The 23,814-nt window shown below is 48.2% G+C and overlaps 1 protein-coding gene across 50 annotated transcripts in view; it reads right to left on the reverse strand.

Annotated features, from left to right (window-relative positions):
- Positions 1 to 23,814, reverse strand: part of MAP4K4 (mitogen-activated protein kinase kinase kinase kinase 4) — a 173,249-nt gene that overhangs the window by 89,677 nt on the left and 59,758 nt on the right. For all 50 annotated transcript variants that reach the window (XM_060116737.1, XM_060116740.1, XM_060116752.1 and 47 more), the window contains one exon: positions 4,192 to 4,248. In XM_060116737.1, the coding sequence (XP_059972720.1) occupies positions 4,192 to 4,248 (57 nt within the window). The remainder of the gene's footprint in view (positions 1 to 4,191; positions 4,249 to 23,814) is intronic.

Genomic DNA, 23,814 nt, shown 5'->3' on the forward strand with positions numbered 1-23,814 from the left:
GAACTGCACTCAGTATCTTGGAATAACCTATAATGGAAAAGAACCTGAAAAGGAATATATGTATGTATGTGTATGTATAACTGAATCACTTTGCTGTTCACTTAAAACTAACACAACACTGTAAATTAACTATGCTTCAATTTTTTTAAAAGGATCTTAAAAGAGAGAGAGAAGATAATAACCAAGTGTAATGCATAAACCTCCACCGGACTATGACTGGGAAAAAATGGTTAGAAAACCTTTCTCACCACAACTGAGGATATTGAAATTGACAACATTAGGTGACAATCTGAAATCACTCATCCCCTCAGGTGGTATTATGATTATGACTGTTTTTTTTTTTTTTTTTTTTTTTTTTTGCGGTATGCGGGCCTCTCACTGTTGTGGCCTCTCCCGTTGCGGAGCACAGGCTCCGGACGCGCAGGCTCAGCGGCCATGGCTCACGGGCCCAGCTGCTCCGCGGCATATGGGATCCTCCCAGACCGGGGCACGAACCCGTATCCCCTGCATCGGCAGGCGGACTCTCAACCACTGCGCCACCAGGGAGGCCCATGACTGTATTTTAAGAGAAGTGTGCTCAAGTATTTACAAGTGAAGCATCTTGGCATCACAACAATACGCAGGTACCACACACACAAATGAAATGTTCAGTTGTTGAATCTAGCGAAGGGTAGAGAATGTTCGTTTTCTAAACAGTTCTGTAATTATGAACATTTTCATAATAAAAAGTTGGGTGGGAATTATTAAAATGAAAACACAAAATTCTCAGAAACAAATCCTAAAGAATTTATGGGCCTCGAGTTGAGAATTACTGATCTAGATAATTCTTTTTTTTTTTTTTTACCTTCCAGAGTGTTAAATAGAAACAATGTGATACCGCAACTGCAAGAAACAAACTCTCAGTCCCTTATGCATGATGGGAATAATACAAGTCTGACATTGAGACACAAAGATTGAAATGAAGGGGCTATCAAGAATTCAAACTACCAACTCAAGTATCCCTCAAAACACATCACATCACACAGTCACACGTCAAACTGGGGAAATCTGAGTAAGCTCTGTGGACTGTATCAGTGCCGACTCTCCGTGGCTGCCTTGGTTCTAAGCCATGCAGGCAGACATATTTGCTATAATCTAACAAACACTGGAGTCCTGGTCAAATCCTTAGCTGGCTTTGTTTCATGCAGGACTTCAGTTGTGACACTGTATTATAGTTACACAAGATGTTACCCCTGGGGGAAACTGGGTTCAGGGTACAAGGAGCTTCCCTGTATACTTTCCTGCAAATTCTTGTGAATCTATAATTATCTAAGAAACAAAACCAACACATTATAGATCTCATGTCCTGGTCTTGTCCAGTTGGAACACGTCCTTCGATCCTTCCCACCACCAATCAGATAAGTGACACGCTTTCTTTAAAAAGAGCCCTTCAAAATCCTAAAGAAAATCGATTCTTAAAATAGTTCAAGCCCAAGAAGAAACATAAAGACATTTGTCCATCTCGAGCAAATAAATGCCTCCTTTCCAGACCCCTCAGTTACCCAGACAGCCCCTGGCACCTCAGCCCAAGGTGAAATGTGAATTCTCGGTCTGCTTTGTTTTCCAGGGTCACATCATCAAGCGCAGCAGGTGACCTGGACTCGGGGCAGCCGGCCTGGAGTGCGTTTATTCAGGGCTGCTGACAGCTGGGGGCAGAGCAGCCGGGCCACCTCCCTCCCCACACCTGCTCTCCTCTGGCCTTCGGAACCTGAGGAATAACCAGTAGCCTGGTAACGCCTCTCAATTTCACCTAGAGAATAGGCTCAACCAGCAGGACGAGTCTATGATGCTTCCTAAGGCTAAGCATCCACACCTTTTTGCTCCTGAGATGAAACTGAGTCGAGTCTGAAACCACGCAGGACCCCGCTCTCAGCCACAGAACCCTCTAAAACAGCCCCTCCTGCTGGAGCTGCAACAAGAAACATCAGCTGCAAATTCTCCCTCCTGCCAGCCTGCTCCCAGGTCCCACCCCGGCCAATGCCCTCAGCTTTGCAAGAAGAGCCGAGAGGCAGGCCCTTGATGTGGAGGGTGGGAGGCCTGCTCTCCAGGGGCCCAGCTGCACAAGCTCTCCACCCGCAATCACACTTGCTCGGGGCGCTGAGTGTGCTCCAAGCTACAGCACCAAGGTCACTCTGTAGAGAGGTCACTGCATGAAAACAGCACACAAGAAACAGTACTGAGAGGCCAACACAGTAAATGGTTGATTGGGTTTGTATTTTGTTCTGAAGACTCACCGTCTGGTTTTCATTTTACCTGAACACAGGGGTTCTGCATAATTATTTTTAAAGGAATCTTGAAAATGCACTTGTCCAACACTGCCTGATTTTTTTCAGGCAAGGAAACACCTCCTGTATGCAGCTCACCAGAAGTGTCTATTACGCACACGGGTACGTGTTTTACAGCTGTGCTCACAGAGAGATGACGGTGAGGAAACGCACCAGGGCACCAACAGTGATGACTCTAGCTGGGAGAAGAATGAGGAGTCAACGTGCCTTCTTACTTTCCTATATTGCACACTTTTTTTTAAGCAATGATCATACATTGCACAAGACATCCACAGAGCTGACAAGCTCACTTCGATGCCCTTGGAGATGTCAGCAGCGTGTCAGCCAGGGCAGCATGGGCTGAAGCCAGGAAAGAACCTCAACTCTCAGGGCTGGCAAATGCGTCATAGAATTCCCAAAGATGACGTTTAAAATGGTACCCAAGTCTGGCAGTAACCGAGTCAGGAGGGTGCGGATAACTGTCAGACGATGCAGGCTCCAGCTACACCACCAGCCATCTGCACGGAAGCGTGAACAGAGGCCCAGTGGGAAGGGCCCCGATCGGTCCACGCACAGGGCACTTCATCAATAACCGGCTGTGGTATTTAAATCACAGGAAGTCAGAATTGGCGGCTCCTTCACTGCTCTGTAATCTTAAAATTAACATTTAACTGGAAAGAATCCAACGGAATCACTAGAACGCAACAGAATCGCCCAGGAGGTTACAAGAATCTTCTGGCCAGCCAAGCAATGGTACTTTTCCATTATTAAAAAATGACAGAGAAAAGAGAGCAGTCACTGCATAAAATGTCCCATCTTCAAATATCTGTATAAGGTTCTACCAGTTGCCCTGTGGTCCAGAGACAACATTTCTAATTCTTACTCAAACAATATGCATGCTGGCGATGAGCGTGTTACTAGAGACCGAGGGGAGAAGAGGGTGGAGAAGGAGCCCCTCGAGGTGATCAACGGCACACCGGAGACCAGTTTAGCCATTTTCGCCCACAATGGACCCCAGGCTTAGGAGATTGGGGCTTGATTTAAAGCCATCCCGAATCCTCACGGTTTCTGGTTAACTCACTCTAGAATCTGTGATATACGATGTAAATCTTATTCATAACTAGGCAAGTTAGAAGCAATCGTGGGCGGATAAAGTTTCAGATGAAAATAATTTAAAGTAAGATGGACTTGGCTCATTATAACCCGTGGCTTTTTTTTTAATTAAATGTGGCCTCATGAGTACACGTACACGCACACACGCGGGCTCACACACACTTACCTTTCATTAGAGTTAATTTCTCCTCTTTCCCATCTAAAGCTACACAGTAAATCCTCATGTGACCATTTCAAGGACTATTTTTTGCTACTAAATTTTGCCAACAATCTGCTCAGCATTCTAGCAGATGTTTCTGTTTTCAAACCTCTGGGAACTTGGCTGTATCTGTTTTCCTTCCCCATGTTAAAAATAAAAGAAATGGCCCAAATGTGGCCCTAATACCCCAGAGAAGCTTTTCCCACCCACCAACCTCAACCTCCCTACTCAGGTGACCTCTGTGATCCCTTCTCAAATCTTTTCTTTGCCATTAGAGAAGATGTTTCCAATTATGGTCCATTATATTGTCAAGGATGACATCACTCAGATGTGTGTGGTTTTTTTTTTTTTTTTAAGAAAATGCTACTGATTCTTAGTTACTTGGGACCCATCTGCAACAGCCTCAGCCAGCTCATCTGCTGGCCCTTCTGAACCCATGGTGTCACATGAATGCAATGTGCTTAAGATCGATTCTCCAAACACAACAATTCCTTTTAAATGGTGGGCTGGAGAGACAGGGGGATCCTTGTTTTTTATCTAACGATTTCTTTAAAAACACTTGTGACCCAAGCTTACCTCAGTAACATCCATAACTTTGATGGCTGCCAGCTGACCTGTTTTAACATGTCGACCCTGAAAAACAGAAAAAAGAAAGAGAATGGGCACGGCTGTTCTGCACAGTCATTAGTACAGAATGGCTGAAGTTTCGGCAAGTCACCTCTTCTGTACTTTTTCCCCAAAAGTGATGATGAAAGAGTCCTGTGCTCTCCAATAGAACAGTATGGTTCTGCTGGTTTGTTAGACTCGTGAACCACAGGTAATAAACCAAACAATTAGTAGAACAAAGGAGTTTTGATAAAGAATCAATTCCCTCTTTCTTTCCCGAGCTTCATTTACGTATCATTACTTCTCAATCTGAACAACTTAAATAATGTTTTCTTCCATACATCAGGTTGATCAGCCTTCCCTTCTCAACATTTCACATGAAGGAAATGACCAAAAAAGTCTGGATATTATTTATTGTCAAAAATGTGTAACAGTCATTTTCCGCTTATATACCCCCAATACCCATTACTTGATTTTACAAGAGTTATACTGAGAGTCTTCTTCGAAGCTTTCCTGTGATCCCAATGCAGGGAGGCTGGAGTGTAACTACTCGGAATAAAGGGGGTACACAAAGAGATGGGGGGCACAGAGAGAGCGCAGTCTTACAGATGCATCGTAATTCCCAGTCTAGAACCTAAACGTCTGTTATCCATTTATATCACGAGCATTTCCAACAAGCTTGACGCAGCTCTCCTGTCCCCTCCCCCAGACGAGAAGCGAGGGACTTAATCCCTACCCATCTTGCAACGCTCTGCTGGGCATCTCTCAGGAGAGCAACAAAGAGCTACCCTGCCGTCGTGAGCACCGGCTCCTCAAGGGCTTTGTGGAACATGCTCCTGCTGCCGCAAACGTGAAACAGAAGGCACGTCCCCACCGTGTCCAAGAGCCGGCCTCGCTTGTGGCCTCGTGATGGGAAGAGCTGTGAACTTTAGAACCTGAAACCTGAGGAAAGCTCTCCACTTATTCTGGAGAGCTTGGGCAGGGACTCAAATTACAACTTGGACAAAACAGTTCCACGAAAATGACACTGAATTACAACTCTCTCTCAACTCTCTGCGGTCACAGCGGGATGGGGTCCAGCGCCGGCCCAGGAGCTCACCAAGCAGGGTTGGGCGACAGCCTAGACAGGGGAAAGCAGGACAAACAAAGCCCACAGGCCTGGAACCTCGTTCCAGCATCGCCCACCTGCAGAGCCCCCGTCCTCGGGCTCAGAAGGGTGGCCCCATCCTGTCATCCACAGTCAGACATCTGAAGATCTGCCTCTGCAGCGGGCGGTGCGGGGTCCCACGCGGGCCAGTCCCAGGAGCCCCAATGCCAGTCCCCAAATGCCCTTCCAGACACCCAGCCTCCCCAGGCCCACTGGCCCTCGTGCCCACATCACACTCCCCTGCATCCCCAGAGCCCAGGGCACAGCCTGCACCGCAGCTCTGTTCACAGCTGGGTGACTCACAATCCTGAAAGGAACGTCACCCTGTCTGTCGGTCCCCACTCAGCACATGACGTGGCCCGAGGGGCCATCTGGCACGGGGAACAGCCCCACCATGGAGACGGCGGGGGGGAGGCCAACCCTGTGTCAGGAAATAGCCATCTGCTCACGGCACCCGGGCCCACGTGTCCAACTCGAACGGCCACGGTTTACTTACTCCCTGTCCGTCTAACAGGCAGCGTCCGTGGACGTGTCCACCTCTGACTCGCTCGTTTCAAGTTTCCACCCGTGGGTTCCAGGCTCTGGAAGCTCACCCTCCTGAGTGTGGTACCCACAGCTGTGCTCACACAGACACGGAGCCGATGACCCTCTGCAGCTGCAGGACAGAGCTCCCGGCCCGGCTCGGGAACCACGGCTGTGCCCACCCGGCATCTCCTCCACTCGGGGACCTTCGTCCCCCGTCGGTGGGGTCACAGCGCTGTCCACGTCACAGGGGTGTCGGTAAGAACAACCGAGGGGCAAGGACGGCACATGGCACAGGGTCAAGTGCAATCCTGGTGATAAAATACGGCTGCACCTTGTTTCCCTCCATCGATGACAGGAGATGGATTTATTAGCACAGACTCAAGCAACCAGGTGACTATGACAGGCAACACAGTCCTGAAGCCAAGGTATAGCTTCTGAGAATCCAAGAAGAAAGAGGAGAACTTAAGAGGACAAAGTAACCCTTCAGGCCTTTCCACGTAAGGGACACAAAGACCAGCTCCTTCATCTCTGGTCAGCCCTCACATCTGAAAACAAATGCCCGTTACTCTTCCTGCAGTGGGGTCGTGTCCAAATTACCGCAGCAGACTTCTCGCGGAGGGAACCAAGCGATGAGAGGGAATGTCCAGAGAGTTGTCCAGCTTCCCCGCTTTTCAAGAGGGCAGGTGGTGAGACAGAAATGTGCCGGTGAGACGGGGAGGACGGAGGGCCTTCTGAGCACCTGACCCTCAGGAAACCCACAGGCCGACAGAAAACCCTCCCCGGATGTTTCTAAATTAGAGGCGTCTTCCTTTTCTCCCTCAACGCCTGAACTCAAAGCCACCGTGTATCCTTTCAGCCTCAGCAGTGTGACGCTGGTGTGAAAGCTGAGGGTCGTGGGTTCACTCTATTTGTCCACACGTAGACTGAGACTCCCTCACTGAGGGAGGATGGAATTAGGATCTAACAACAAGTCATCATTTCTGTGTTGAAGGACAGCCCACGCAAAGGCAGTAGCCTTCACTAACACACACCAGGCCTTTCAGAATTAGGGCCATTTGAGTTGAAATTTAAATCAGGAAACCAAGAATTCTGCTTCCCTCCCAAGAATCAAGACAACATGCTGGAAGAAACGAATCTGGGATGGGCGGCCTTGGACTCTCATTCCTCCGCCACCTCAACTGCTGTAATTTCCTTGGAAAGGCTGCTTAACTTCTACAAGCTTCCTAAGGTCCCTGTGGGATCCAGTGTGCTAAGGCACCTAAAGCCTCTTCTAGAATAAGGCAGGCTATAAATAAAAGCGCACGGCGTCACCACCCAGACATCACCCCCGGCACCCAGGGGACGGCCTTCCTCTACCCACGACCGGAGAGCCACGCCGAGTCCCTAACCCTGCTCCCTAGCTCCACCTGCAACCATCTCAAACCCAGTCAGTGGCGGCCCATTTCTATTTTCAAAAGGCTGGCCAGGGCCTCCCTGGTGGCGCAAGTGGTTGAGAGTCCGCCTGCCGATGCAGGGGATACGGGTTCGTGCCCCGGTCTGGGAGGATCCCATATGCCGCGGAGCGGCTGGGCCCGTGAGCCATGGCCGCTGAGCCTGCGCGTCCGGAGCCTGCGCGTCCGGAGCCTGTGCTCCGCAACGGGGGAGGCCACAACAGTGAGAGGCCCGCATACCGCAAAAAAAAAAAAAAAAAAGGCTGGCCAATACAGTGGGGTGCTAAAATAATGTACTTCTCTAATTGTTTTTTTTTTTTTTTTAAGAAGAAGAAAAAAAACAAAACCTCCAAATGTGAAACTAACAGAAGTCATAACCTATGCGCTGAGTTGGGCCATCTTTGTGTCAAGGAACCAAAAGGGCCAACAAAATAGCCTGAGGAGGAAAGCTCCAGCCGAATGCACCGAGTGTTAATATGTGTGTGATCATGTGCAAAGGAACAAACTTCGTGGCACCTGACTCCTTTCTGGTCTTTAAATGAGGAAAATGCATTTCTCTTTTTAAAAGGAAAACTCAAACTACCCTCACAGCAGGCGTCCAAGCTGAGGAAAATGCCCTAATTGGCAACTCTCCTGCACGTTTCTGAGTCGAAATTGTCACCTTGCATTTGCAAATACGTATTGCATTTATGACACAAGTTCCAAGAAGGAAAAGAAAGGAAAACACACACCACCACATGGTTTTAAGATGCGGGCACTGGGGCTTCCCGGGTGGCGCAGTGGTTGAGAGTCCGCCTGCCGATGCAGGGGACACAGGTTCGTGCCCTGGTCTGGAAGGATCCCACATGCCGCGGAGCGGCTGGGCCCGTGAGCCATGGCCGCTGAGCCTGCGCGTCCGGAGCCTGTGCTCAGCAACGGGACAGGCCACAACAGAGAGAGGCCCACGTACTGCAAAAAAATAAAAAAAGATGCGGGCACTGTGGCAGCCTGTCTGTCTGCCTCTAATGAAGTCTGTCTGCAAGCCACAGAGAGGAGCCAACGGCAGAAGGAACAGCATTCAAGGGAAGCTTTTAAATCCCAAGAGAGATGGTGAGGTTCCTATCTTCCTAATTTTCCACTATCGCCAAATACTAGGAAGCTACCTCACGCTGCATAATCTTTACCTAGAACCCCAAGTATGCTTGGGGTAAGTATGCTCGCTGGGATGGTGCTCGTGATTGTGTGAAATGACTGAACACAACTTCTATGTTTACGTTTTCACGCAGAAGCAAGAAGTCTAAAACTTAATGTACCCTTTCTGTACTCTTGCATTATTTCAGTGATATTTATGTTACTTCCTTTAGGCATCCAGAGCCCTCCTATCCCTGACCCAGAGAAACAAGAAAGGAACTAGTAAACCTTTTTTATCTTAACTCTTCCAATTAGCAAGACAAAGCATTTAAGCCCTTTATCTCTGTTACTGAAATTGTGAACTCCTTAAAAAAAAATTTTTTCCAGAAAACAACTGAGAAGGGAGAAATCTTTTGCGAAGAAGAGTTCAGTGGCACATTCTTACTGCCCCCTAAAACTTAAAATATGCCTAATATTGGCCCTGAAAGAAAAACTATTTTTGATATTTTGTAGTGCATAAAAGTCTAGGTTAGGGTAACTGAAAGTCAGACCCAGCAGTTCTCAATTATCATGGTGTCTAATTGGTTTGCAAATATTAATTTCATTTTTTTCTGGTCAGGGATCATGATTCATCTTTTCTTACTACAGTTCTTGGAACTTCCTCTGTTCCACAAATATTTATTGAATAACTGTTATGTTGCAAGCACTTTGCTGGACCGAAAAAAAACCCAGTATGCTCACTGGGAGGAAACATTTCGGGGTCTCATCCACAAGAGGAAACTCAGGCAGCAAAGTCAGGGAAGGGGATCTCTTGAGTCTGTGACACTATGAGCGGCAGGGAAACACATCTCAGGGATGACAGGTATCTTCTTGCCTCCACAAGCCTGAACTTGTGTGTGTGCACCCACAGCCTGAACTCCAGCAAGGACACCTGGAGACAGGCCGTGAGGACAGGACACGGGGCACCAAGATGTCCCCACTCTTGGGACATTTAGTGAACAAAGAGCTTTGTGTGTGTTATCCTTTACTCCTCACACAACCCAGCATGGGTACCCTTATCCCCATTTTACAGATGGAAAAAGTGAGGCTTGGAGAGGATTAAGTTAACCGGCTCAGGACTCACACGCAGACCTGTTCCCTACACCAGGCTGTGGACCTTCAGAGAGAAAGGACTGCAAGTGTCCTATTGAACCAACTTCCAGAGGGGATGCCAAGGCTAGTGTTCTACAGCTTAAGTACCTTAAGTGATTATAATCAAACATGGCAATGCAGTAGCCAATAATAAAAACTGCTTTTCAATCCCTGGCCTTTCTCGCTCATGAGAAATCAGCAAAAGTCAATGAAAGAACATCCCGAAGGAATTCTCTTGGGAATCTGAAGGTATGTGAGTACAGTATTGGAGATCAGAATGCTTTTGCTTTCTGCTGAGTTTAATCTGAAAGAAAACTTTTCAGATTAGCTGCCTGAAATTGGCTTTCTATTTGCTTAAGAGCAAAGCCCATCAACGCCAACCTCAGTAAGCAGAGGGCGGGCTGCACTTCACCAGTGGCCGGGACACGCCCTGCACGGAGACAGCCCACCACCCCTGCCTCAGGGAGCTGGTGGCTGAAGGCTGCAAAACCGTCCACGAGAAGGAGCGGTACATGGTGACAGAAAAAACCACTACTCTGTAGCAGCAACACTCAGGAAACAGGACAGGGTGAAGCCAAGGGCTCTGGGTGACACGAAGTGCCTTTAAAGGTAGAGTCAGAAAGACATCACTGTGAGGGCCACAGGGGGTCTGCAAGGACTGCCTGGTAGCCCCAGAGATTTTGGGGGCAGGAGCTGGACCCCCTGAGATCTGAACTGGAAAGCATCCTTACCAAATCCCAGAAAGGGACACGTGTGCAGGCGTCGCCAGGCCAGGGGAAGGGGGGACCCCAGTGATTCAGACCCAAACGTGAGACTTCTGTAAGTAGAGTGCAGGAATCCATGACTTTTTAATCCCATCTCTAGTGATTCTTATGTATTCCGAAGTTTGAAAATCACTTCTCTGCGCTTATATGATGAGAAAGCCCAAATTCAAGTTCTCATATCCTTTCTGGACTACACAGTATTTGTTACCATCAAGATATGCACAGGCTTCCCTGGTGGCGCAGTGGTTGAGAGTCCGCCTGCCGATGCAGGGGACACAGGTTTGTGCCCCGGTCCAGGAAGATCCCACATGCCGCGGAGCGGCTGGGCCCGTGAGCCATGGCCGCTGAGCCTGCGCGTCCGGAGCCTGTGCTCCGCAACGGGGGAGGCCACAGCAGTGAGAGGTCCGCGTACCGCCAAAAAAAAAAAAAACGGGGGTAAAAACAACTTTCTGCAGTAGGGCCTGTTAACTATAAAAAATGAACACCTGGTAGCAGGCCTGGTCCTGGTGGACAGCACCGTGACTGGAGTGGAGGGACTGCAGTGGGACCACAGAAGGGACCAGCATCACCTGTCACAGCATCTGAGAGACCAGCTTTAAAAGCAGGAGAGTCCTCTAAAGAACCACAGGTCGCTAGATGTTTCCCTCCAATGTGAGATACCTTCCAGGGGGGAAAAGATAAATCTAGTTATACAGACTCTACCACAAAATACTAAATGTGTTTATTCGTTCAGACTTGAAACAAAATATATAACCAGAATTTTTCTCGAGACCCATACAAATTAATAGCACTTGGTATATAAGTATATCAAGTATGTATACACATATAAAACTAGATATTGATATACTGGATATTGATATATTTTCTTACTCTAAGTCACATACCACGTCCCATTACTTTAGTTATTGCAAGGGTAACGATCCATGTTTATCTATAATATAATTCTCAGTCTGAACTCCTCTCTCTTCAGCCTTCCCTCGGCAACAGGCAGGGTGACCACAGTCCCCTATTTCAAACTAGGGAATCCTGTCTTTACTTTTTTATATAGTTTTAATTCTCGAATTGCTCAAATGAGGAGGTAAGAATCTGGGAAAGGAGCTGGGCCACGCGTCTGACCAGCTGGGGAAGCACGTGTTACACCAAAACATAACCAGCGGGGGCTGAACGGCCCCAACCAGGGTGAGGCCAGAGCAGACCCAGCGCCAGGATTCCAGGAGGAAGCACACAGAAGACGGTGAACTTTTAATGAGAAGTCTGCTCATCACAGCGGCTGGCCATGGACCCAGGACAAAAGAGGAGGCACAGAATTCCGTGTGCCACCTTCCTCCTCTTCCCAGGGCTACTCCCCTCCCCCTTCCAGAAGTTTTCCTACGTCTCTCCCAGTGACTTCACAATACACTCAATGTTTAGAATTATACCCACAGAGTAATTTCAATACTGAAATATCCCTTTAAGCATCCTTAAGGCACTCAAACTGAGCTCTTCTCATTGGCTTAGAGTAAAAGGTTAAAAGTTTCAGACACAAGTCGAAAGGCAAGAGGTTAAGGCTCCTGTTCCATTCTGGGCTCCTGATCCACCCACGGTCCTTCCTAGTCATCACCAACCCAACCTTCAATTAAGGTTTTCAAATTGTTCCTTACTTTTTCTCAGCCCTTCAAGAAGCTGACTCTAAAATAACACTGCCCTTGAGTCTGGATATATTTCCAGTATTTATATAAAGTCAGACTATATGCAGCTTTGTGTCTCACTGAACAATTTCTAAATACAAGGATAACCTGGTTTCTGAACCTAAACCACTTCCGCTGCTGTGCCTTCGGCACTGGCACAGTTAGAAGGCATAATTCCTCCCTGGCATGTGGTCTCTAAGGGCAGTGTTTGTTTTCCTTCTGGTTTTCAAAGTCTGTATACAACTTAATTTGCTTGTGCTAAAAATTCATGATATTTCATACATATTCCTAACTCCACTATTCTTCCTAAAAAGAGATAAAAGGTTTGTTCTACATACAACTCCTAATCTGCCTGCGCTGAATATGCATTAGAAACTTCATTCATTATTCCTAATTCCCCTGTTCCTCCTTTAAAAAGAGGTAAAAGAGAAAACCCACCTTTAGAAAGTTTCCCTTTGAGGTTCCACTCGACAGGATCCCTCACCAGAAATGATGCCCCCACGCCATCAACTCAAGCGCCACTCTTGCCTCCCTGGGATACAGAGCTCTGCCCGTGGTTCAGGCCAAGCCCACCTTCCCTTTCATCAACCCCTTGATGAGACCCCCGTGAAAGGGCCTGCTGCTCCAGAGCTGGTCCTCTCTTCAACCTATAGCCACAAGCATCCAAAATTAACCTTACAGAACTGAAAGGGAATGCTGAACTGAAACTCTTCAACCCACAAATACACCAAATTTTGCTTTAGACCCATGACCTTAAAAGTAAAAAAGAAATTTTGATCACCTGAGTCAACTGCTCGCTCAGGCACTAAACAGATTTATGACCTTGAATGAGTCCCTTAACTTCCCAGAAGCACGGCCATCTCACCATGAAATGTCGATGGCTCTGAGCTGCTCCCCAGGCCGACACTATGGTTCGCCAGGCACTGGGTTACACACCAGAGACACACCATGAACCAAGCAGGTGAGGTCTGTGCCCTCATTCTAAGAGGGGACACAAGCCATACAAAAGTGAATCCGCTGATGGTTTACCAAAAAAAAAGGGGGGAGGCGCTCTAGGGGAAAACCTAGCCGAGCGAGGAGAGGGCATGCCCGGGGCAGGGGGGTGGGGGTGGGGGTGCTATTTCATAGTGGGTGGGCAGGGAGGCCTCTCCCTCCAGTACCCTGTCATTTGGTGATGAATGACTTGCCCTGCAGGACCTCGAGAGCCAGAACTAACCTACACAGAGAAAACAACCACACAGGTGTGCAGGCTGGGCCGCCAGCCCTCCCTCGACCAAGGCGGCATCCTCGGTGGCTTGCAGGCGACGTGCAGGTCCTATGCCAGCTGCCACAGCGGTGACACCCTCGGCTCCCTCTTGTCAGCAGCACACAAAGCCCCAAGGACGTCCCACAGCGTGCCTGTGAAACGGGCCCGCCCAGCACACAGGAGGGCAGGACCCTCTCCGGGCAAGCCAAGCCAGACCAGCACTGCCGCTCCCGCCTGCAAAGCTGAGCCTGGGCTATGGAGAGAGGCAGGACCACAGGCTCCAGCCAAAAGAAGCTTCAAGATTTCTCCACTGACCACCTGACTACACCGCTTCTCTTCAGCAAAACTCCGCCTCAAGGTTGAGGTCCGAGGCCTCTACTGGCAGAGCCTGGCTATGATTCTCCAACCAAACACTGAAAGCAAAGTCTCCCTTCTTTCTCTAAGGACGACAGTCAGAGAATCATGTTTCGGATTGAAAAATAAATCCCTAAATTGACGGTGCACATCATTGCGTATTACTATTTGGTTATGTGGCTGCTTGGGCCGTGAGGTTACAAAATTTAATTACTGAACAGTAACAAAAACCAATGAACACAACATGAAAAACATCCTGCGTGCTGTCTTATTATGGTTGCACTTCTACCATTTCAGATTATCCTGGCATCTTACGAAGGCAATTCTTTGGGGTTCTACAGCCAGAAACCGCTCCCCAAATGCTAACAGCAGGTTCTCCCTGATAATTCATGACTAAGGTGGACATCACATTTCTTTTAGTGGGTTTGGGGGATGGGATGGGATTGGATATGGTTGCTTTTTGTGTTTCTTAATTGAACGTCCCAAAAGTTAAGAGGCTGCACATTTCTAAAACCCAGATTTTCAGTTTCTCTTGAAAATCAGATACGTTAAAGCTGGGTCCCGAGGCCCAGGGAGATGATGTGCAGAGCTAGGCTGGGCTGAGGCAGCCCCCTTGGGCCAGCAGCGGCTCTCCAGCCATTCCCACAGCTCCCACCCACCCGGACCCTCATGCGTGTACGAGCGTGCACCACGGACCCAGTGCCCTCCGTCAGAGGCTACAGCAGCAGACCCCTAACTGACAACCGGTCACCAGGAGAGAGTTCTGTTGCTGCTGCTGCTGCATGTTTTTTGTTTTGCTTGTAATTGTACATGCTTGGGCCTCACCCACATCTTTTGGATCAAAGTCCCTAAGGAGTAGGGCCTGAGCATCAGTACCTTGTAATCTCCCTGCAACCGTGGCCTCATGACGGCAGGAACAGTGTCAGAAAGACGCCAGCAGGCACCACCAAAACCCACGTTCTCAATAAAAAATTAAAAGGCCCCCCAAACACCCTCACCCTGGATCACATGCTATAATAGGTTCAGCCTCACGCTGTAGCTCATGAATGCATGGTTGTCACCTCCCGGACGTGGGGAACACACAGGTGACAGCGTGACAGCGGGGGAAGCACCAGCACCAGATACCACAAGAGAAGAGTCTGGAAGAAACACCGGCTGCTGACCACCAGGCAGCACCCGCCCCCTGTCCCCCGCTGCCGGGGCCACCACCTCATTCATCATCCCCACAGGACCCTGGAGGAGGAGCACGGCACTGCCCAGGACCGCCTCGGGCCGGCAGACGGTCTGCACACCCTCCCCGACGTACTTCAAGAAGTTTTGTTTTAAGGGGGAAAAGGAGGCACCCAGATGGTGAACTGCTAAGTCAGAGACCAGGAGCATAAACCACCCCCTGCCCGGCCCTCGCCCCGGGCCTGCACACCGCCGGCCCCAGCCAGTGGCTTTCAGTGGCCAAGGAAGCGTGGTGGGCGGTGGACACCTGTGTGATGGATGGCTCACTCGGTGATGCACAGACATGACCTTCACAAACGACCACCTCCAACGTGGGTACGTCCTTGAAGTCCCTCAGGCAATGTCCTCTGAGAGCTTCCCGGCAAGTCCACCATGGCTGTCCCCACCTCAACAGACCCTCCAGGGATAAACCGTGAGATACAAACCCTTCTCAGGAAATACAATTAGGGGGATGGGGGGTGAGGGTGGGGGCCAACGAGACCATGAGCTGACCCACCGCAAGCTGCAGGGCTCTGGCCACCTGCCTCTGGGGTGGCTGGTGCAGGAAGCTCGAGGGGGAGCCTGGTGGGGGAGGGAGTCCTGTAAATCCCCAAGTGCCTACAACTCTGAACCCAAGCAGGAAGGGTTCAAAACCCAGGGCACCTCCGGACCTTGGGCCTCTTTCCTGTTTATTCAGGGGGCCGCCCCGCAGGCAGGCTGGCAGACGGGCAGACAGACACATCCGCCGAAGGCTTCTGCTTTGTTAGCAAAAGTCCTCACTTCCTCCCCGCTCCTGCCTCTCACTTTTCTTCCTATTCTAATGACATCGCCACACAACACAGTTACACTTCCGGGTAAAACACGGAAGCCGGGGCAGGTCTAACTCCTGCCCCGGGCGCTACCTTCGAGGAGGAAGCGCCGCTGAGGGCCCCTTAGGGCCCAGAGATTGTGCAGCATTTAGGCCATCTGAGGTGTGCCCACTTTGTGAAAACCCAAGGCAACAAAACTGAATGGTGCCAACCAGATGCAGCGGTACCGTCCCCCTGCGGGCACCTGCACCTCCAAGGATGCTTGTGGAAAGCCCAGCTCAGGCCACAATACAGAAACACACAAACAATTCCTTACTTTGTATGAAACTGATTTAACACTGCAACACGAACGCCAGAGGCCTTCACTCACTGAGTTTTGCTCTCTGCCCTACTTTTCCCATCTCATGCGATTCCTCCAGATTGGGGGATAACTAACAAAACGCCACAGCAACTTCTCTTTCTCCTCCTCTCCTGGACAGAACAGTCTCATCTGGATCTCTAGAAAGGGAGTCACAACAACTCACAAGGAACAAAACTTGTATAGAGACAAATATTTCTACAGTTATGCCTCTTCTCAATGAGTAGGTGTATTCCCTAAAGCAGGACTTAGAAAAAATTTTTTGCAATAGTCACCAAAGTCCAAGTTTGAAGAAATTTGGGGGATGTCCTTTTTCATGTGTGTGAGCTACAACTTCACATATAGGGTTTGTTTAAAATGGGTTTGGACACCTGACTGTACGCCCTGGGGAGACAATTTGCCCTTTTAGGGGATTAAAAAAAAAACAGACAAACAAACAAGGAACCTGTGTGAGTGATTTTCAGGCGGCTGAGATGCTGGGTACAGATCTGTGAGGCTCTTCCCCAGTCCTCCCCGTCAGGGGCCACGCCCAAGTAGAGGCCAAGGGCAGCAATGTTATTTGGACAATGTCCGTTCAACACACTCTCAGCCAACAGAATTCTGAACGCTAGCAGAGCAATCGCATAGCACAAGGACGGCAGGTCTCACCACGTGAGGGAGACCCGAGCGGCCCAGAGAGAGTCCAGTAACCCCTCATGGACCGCAGCGTCGGGACCACCAGCAATCAGATTCCCAAACCATCAACCAATCACAAGGCATCCAGACATCGTGCTTCACTCTTAGGCCTCTAGTAGATGATGGAGGGGTTCTGCTTCTAGTTAAAGGCTGACAGTGCGCTGGGCAATTGGACATCTTCTCACTGCAGTTTCCAAGTCTTCAGGCAACGGTGCCCACCCTGGAGCCCCGTGCATCAGACCATCGTGTGACCCAGGGTCTGGCCTCATTTACTGGGGCCCCGGCAGGGCAACACTGCTTGTCTGCCGTGTGCACGGCCTCCGTGCAGTTCCGGATACAGTGGGAGGAGTGAAGTTCAGCCATAGTGGGGGGGCGCCGGGAGCCACGTTCGATGGGGAAAGGCTCCCCTCCTTTCGAGCAGGTACTCAGAGGAGCCTGAGCAGAGGACGCCTCGAAAGGGGACCGGACGAAGGGGCGGGGCCCACAGGCTTCAGGAAGACGGGGGCCTGAGTGTGAGGGATACAGCGAAGGGGCCGGGACTCTCTAGGACGGCCAGGCCATCCTCTCGTCCCACTGCAGCCCCCGCTCTAGGAAGAGTTCTCCCCACAAGTGAATCACGACCTCGGGAAGGTGCAGCAAGGTCTGCTCTGGCTCCTTCCCCTGCGCTGCTCCCTCCATGAAGCACCAGCATCTCCTCCCTGGCAGGGAGAGGGGCTACCAGTGCCACCTCCACCTGGGATCCTGCCACCATTTGGCAGGACCTGATGACAGCTGTCTGCTTTGGGTCCTGTGGCTGGCTGCCAGGCAATGCTGGGAACCCCAGCTTGGGCCCCTTAGTCAAATCCATGGAGACTGGGCCAGGAGGACAACAGGGGTGTGAAGACCCACCCTCCACTTAGAAATGAGGCCGGAGAGAAGATGAGCGGTTGCTACTAATCGAATTAAATCTGCATGACCACTGAGTTTTACAGTATAATATTGTTATTCTACAAAAATTGCAACAAAAATATAATGTTTTGTGTAATGTAGACCCAAAGCATGTTTTTAAACGATCCCCTTTGAGGGCTCCAACTGCACTGTGTTAACATGTTGTTAACAGGAAATAAACTACCAACAACTTTCTAAAGAACAGAACTTATTTATTGAAGGGGGAATATGATAAATCAACAGTAACCAAGAGATGTGAATGAAGCTAGCTCACCCTCTTAGGAAATTTTTTTACAAATATAATTTTGCTTATAAAAAATTAATAAAAGCCAGAGAACTATCTCACTGACATCAATTAGCTGTTAGAGTTGTCAGTCACCCCCTATTTCCTTCAGATATTCTTTTAAATATACAACCCCTAACAAATGGCTCAAAATCATGACTCAAAATCTCAAGACATTTCATGTCTTGATGAGCATCACAATACCACAATCTTATTATATCATGAATATGCAAACATGAGAACTCAATTCATTTCTAATATAACGCAGAAGTACACACCACAAAAACCCTACTCCCGTTAACTTACCCTTATTTCTTCTCAAAATTCCATCCACCATGACGATCCTTCCCTCCATTTAAGAACAAACTCATATGTCTGGAGGCAGAGGGCAGGGACCTTACCCTGCTGGCTTTTCACTATTACAACTCTAGCACCTAGCTGATGGTACATATTTGTTACGAGGAGCTGAAACTCACTCTACTTTTTTGTTTAAATGATCACACGAGAACAAATGAGACTAAATTCATCAAGCAGTTTAAAAATTTCCCAGTAAAGCAGCTGCATAGCACAGGGAGATCAGCTCGGCGCTTTGTGTCCACCACCTAGAGGGGTGGGATAGGGAGGGTGGGAGGGAGATGCAAGAGGGAGGGAATATGGGGATGTATGTATATGTATAGCTGACTCACTTTGTTATACAGCAGAAACTACCACACCACTGTAAAGCAATTATACTCCAATAAAGATGTTAAAAAAAATTTCCCAGTATAAAGAAAACAGCCTGAGAAAAGAATCTGAAAAAGAATGAATATATGTATATGTATAACTGAATCACTTTGCTGTACACCTGAAACATTGTAAACCAACTATACTGCAATAAAAAAAAAATTTTTAAGAAAAAGGAAAAAAAACAAGTCAAATAACACCACTTAAGATTCAGTGAATTACAGTTATTTCCAAGAAGCCGTGTAGCAAACATAGGCACAAGATTTTGGCAAAAGCAAAAAGCAAAGATGTTCCTTTTCATCTAAAATTACAAAACTAGCACATAATAAATAAAATTCCAGCTTCTTCTCCTTTTAGCTTTCTAACCAAACACCACCACAGTTTTAAATTGGAAGGGTCCGGACAGGCTGACACCAGCTGTGGCACTGGCGCCCTGTGCCTCCCGAGAAGGGAGCTTTTCTCACCACAGAGCAAACAAAAGGCTTCTGTGCCTTCTGCTGAGAAGCAGCAACGCGGACAGGCCGGGAGAGGGCGTCTTGTGTCACACACTCAACCGAGCGGCTCCTAAAACCCTCAGCTTAGACTGCCGCTGGCCGCAAACACCTCTTCCACCCACCCTCACCTCCTCCACCAGGGAAGACACACACAGGGTCTGGGGCGCGGGGGACAGAGGCGTTGCCACATTATCTCTAGACACACGCAGACAAAAGTGGGCTGTGTGGTTTGTGCAGACACTAACGCTAAGGAAAAGCAGGCAATGTCTAAAATGGGGCCTTTAACCAGAAGCACCAAGGCTAAGCCAAAACCTGGCCACTGAACACGGCGGGTCACAACACAAGCACAAATCTGGCTCCTTGAGAAGCTAACTTTGTCTTTTCTAATCCAACACTTTATCCTTTGTAAAAGCAGTTTCAACTCTTAAAAGGAAAGCAGCCTGTATTAAATGTTCTCTACCTCCTAAGCCCACTCGTCAGTTACAGAGGAAACAAGTCGAAATCTTACTGAAAAGGAGAACGTGTACCCCCTAACTGGATGTGGAAACACAAAGTCACTTTAGTGCCCCCAAATCGTTATGATCTTAAAATATTACTGTGATTATGATGCAATATAATCATATACTTAGAAAGGCAGCTTAAGTAATTGCAGTAATAAGCCACGTGTAAAGAGAAAACATACAAATAAGTAACAGTTAAGAAAAAAAGAAAGAAAATCTGTGTTTCAGTTAGCTACTCCAAAACTGTCTGAAAGCCAATCTTTTATTGGAACAACAGTACTGCTTTCTAGTAAGGCACCAAATCCAAAAGCCAGTTTTATTTGTGGGAAAGTAAGAAAAAGGAAAAGAAAAATAACAGGTCTGAGGACAAGCAACAGAATATTACAGCTCATTCTAGCCCAGTTATCAGTAAGCCAAGCTGTCACGGCAATTATCAAAGCACATTTCCTGTCATACACCCTGCATACAGTGAGTGTCACTTAAAGGGGACATCTCTGTCTAGGAGACCCGTCTGGAGCCACAGCCCAAGAACTCTGGTTTGGATAAAAACAGGCAGAAGCATCTCCAAAGGTGAGACGTTTGTTCACACCAAATGCTCAGTATTGGTGTTCTTTCCTGGGGTCTGAGAGTTCAAGGACAAGGCCAAGATGGAGACAACAGATTTCAGCACAACCAAAGCCAAAGATATGCCAACACCGGCTGCCACGAGGAGAACCTTCCTGAACTCCAAACTGAAGAGCTTCTGAAAAGCCTTACTTGTGGGAGAAGAGAGAAGCTCTTTACAATTAAATTTTTTTTAATTTCTAATAAAAACCAGGTTAAATTATAGGACCTCTCCAACCAACCTCCAGTGAGGGTTCACGTTTGCTGTTGGTTTACTCTTCCTGAAGGAGAGTCTCAAACACGTCCCTGAGGTTTTCCTCACCAGATGGGGCCCCCTGCCCATGGTCCCACCCAGCCATCCCCTGTGACTGACCATCAACAAAATCTCTCCAGGGGAAAGAAGTCGCCTCAACCTCTGCAACCAGACAGTGCTTGCAAGAATTATTTCCGAGCACAGGAAACACAAAGGGAAATGAGCTTGGAGATCCTGAAGCCGGAAACAAGTTAGGAAAAAACATGCAACGTTTTAGTTTTAAGAAAACTTTAAAATGAAAAAGAAACACCCAACTCTTAGACGATAAAGCTCTAAATCTGGTCGGGGCTGGAGATCAAAGGCTTAAGATTAATCTCCTTCAAAACTACCCACTCGATTCAAATCGCTGCTTGTTTCTACTGCTGATAAGTCACTTTAGAGAGACCTGGGTGACACCACAAAGACTGAGAGCCCTCACAGCCCACCCTTAAGACGTGGGGATGCTCCCCTCACAAAAAAATCAAATCAAGTTCCCCGATTCACAAACCCCTCATCCTCCTTCCCAGGACCCCTGTGCGGCCACCAGCTTCCCTGCCATCCACCACCCCGCCACTCAGAAAGAGAAGGGACGGTCAACGCCAATAACCTCAGTTTTCTTTCATTCCAAAGACTTTTATAGCATAGAGGCTCACATGAGTCTAATTTATGGGGTAAAGGAGGAAGTTTTCCCAGCAGTAGTGGAGGATAATAAGGGTCCATGGCCCCAGGTGAGAGAGCCATGGGGGATCAGGGGGGCTGTTCAGAGCACCCCCTACCACCCACACCTTGGAGCAAGGGGTACAATCTTTTACTGTTAAAGATTAAACAAGTGAGCTGAAAAGAGGCCACAAGTCAGGGTGGCAAAGAAATACCTCTAAAAGAATCCATGTTGAGTCTACATTTTAAAATACAACCTGTAGAGTAACCGCCTCCAAAATGGTAATACTGCTTAACTTTTCATTGTGAAATTTCTAAACACACAGAAAAGTGGAAGGAATGATCCTAAATATAATGAATATCCAATTATTTAATACCTACAGTCAACATTTATTAACATTTTCACATAGTTATCTATTTCTCTTAATAAGATAGATTTCCCCACTGAACCATTTCAAAATAGGCCATAAACATCCAGAGACCTCAATCCTAAGCACAGAGGAGAGTATCCCTGTGCCAGCACCACAGACCATGGTCACAGCGAAGAAAAACAGCAATCCCCAGATTATCCAACACCCAGCCCACGTTCAAATGTACCCGACGCCCCTACCCCGCTTTGTCAATCCCTCCAGCACCTCTGAAGCCACGGCGCTGACTTCCTGAAGAAACAGGGCCAGCTAGCTGCCTCACAGAAGGGCTCACATTTTGGATTTATCTGATGACTCCTTTATATCACTTGTGCTGTTAACCTGTTCCTCTAGCCCCAGTTTCACCTTAGATTCTGGTTAACATTTTTGGAACAGTATTCCATGGATAACACCTCATATTTCTACAGCATTGAAAGGGATTATATACCATGTCAGCTTGCCCAACTATTAGTGATCCTAAATTTGATCACTTAAGTGAAATAAACATTTTAATCTGATATTATTTCAATTAAAAGCATTTAGGATTTCTAGGGATGTTTATAAAGAAGGGAGAATGCAGGAGAAAGAACAGAGGAATAATTAATAAGGGAAGCAAACGAGCCAAAACATGGAAGAAGTCAGGGTCTTGGTTTGCGTCAACTAAATTAGCCAAATTATGAGCAACAAGTATGACCAGAAAGTCAGGGGTCTGTAGTATTCAGGTATAATCAGCTTTAGAAAAATCTCAGAGCTTTAGCACAGACACAACTACCAGGGGATTAATAACACCACGAAACTATCCACATAACTCATTCCCCAGGTACCATTAAAACATGTCTGTACGCAGTATGTACAGCACACCATCTTCCAAGTCATTACCTACTTCCCAAACATGCCTTCCCGTATGTATATTCGCAAAATGGATCACGCCAACAACCCCAGGGAGGCAAGCAGGGCAAGGATGTCCTTGTCCTCGTGTGACCGATGGGAATTTGAGCCGGAAGGCAGGATCAGACAAGACCACAGCGTCAAAAGAAGGTTAGGTTCCAAGTCACCTGACGCTCAGGGTAATGACTTTTCTAATAAAATAAGTCATGATTTCACAGCAAGGTGCAATGTGGATACAGTTCTCCAGAGACACCTTTATGTGTGGCAGTGCAGTACAACGCTACATAGGCGTGGTGGTCATATTTTATTTCTGTAAGGTAGAGTTTTATGCATGCACAAATATATATATGCAATACACAGTCCTTTTAATCTCACTGTTCCTCTGGTAAACAATACTTAAAAGTATGTTAAACAAATCCTCTTTCAGGAACATCAATCCCACACAGACTTGCCACCTAAGTAAAGCTGTGGGGATGAAAGATGTGACTGCACGGCCGCCATCAGCGCCTGTGTGCCCAGGCAGGAGCCCTCGGCGCCCCACCGTGTGTGGCTGGCCTCCGGGTCCACCTCGCTCCAGCCCTCTCTCCACCCACAGACCCTCGTAGGCGCCCTGTGCCCGGCACTGACCTATTCAAGTCAGGTTCTGTTTTATTTTTTATTTATTTTTTTTTTTTTTTGTGGTACGCGGGCCTCTCACTGTTGTGGCCCCTCCCGTTGCGGAGCACAGGCTCCGGACGCGCAGGCTCAGCGGCCATGGCTCACGGGCCCAGCCGCTCCGCGGCATGTGGGATCTTCCCGGACCGGGGCACGAACCCGCGTCCCCTGCATCGGCAGGCGGACTCTCAACCACTGCGCCACCAGGGAAGCCCCAGGTTCTGTTTTAAATGCACCAGGAGAGTTCTTTTGAATTTCCCAGTTACTCATCTCACTGCGCTGCTGTGGAGTCTCAAATCCACAAACTCCGGGGCTTCTTTGCCAGAACTATGGGTGGATTTACTATCTTCTGAAAACCACTACTTTGCACACGGTTTCTTTAGCTAGAAGATGCAAAGAAGGACTTCTGCGCTTTGTTTGCCATTCTTGTGAACAACTATAGTCATACTTCAATTGGGAAGAAATTAAATGAAATTTTATTTTCTAAGCCTACTGACTTGGCCACCAAAACCTTAGGAAAATCACAACCATCAAGAGAAAATCCAGAGAAAATGATATAAACACAGCATCCAAAGTCATCCGACCGTGTCAAGGCTTGTACTAATACGCGCCGGTGCCCAGTGGCTCGGCTGGGAACCCGCTGTGGTCCAGCCCCTGGCAGCCTGAGAGCGGAGCCTTCACCCGCTGGCGGGTGAGAACAGGAAGGTAAGAACGGGGGTCCCCGAGGGCCTCCTTCTGCA

The sequence above is a fragment of the Mesoplodon densirostris genome, chromosome 14, assembly GCF_025265405.1.
Source record: "Mesoplodon densirostris isolate mMesDen1 chromosome 14, mMesDen1 primary haplotype, whole genome shotgun sequence".
In the NCBI taxonomy this organism is placed as follows: domain Eukaryota; kingdom Metazoa; phylum Chordata; class Mammalia; order Artiodactyla; family Ziphiidae; genus Mesoplodon; species Mesoplodon densirostris.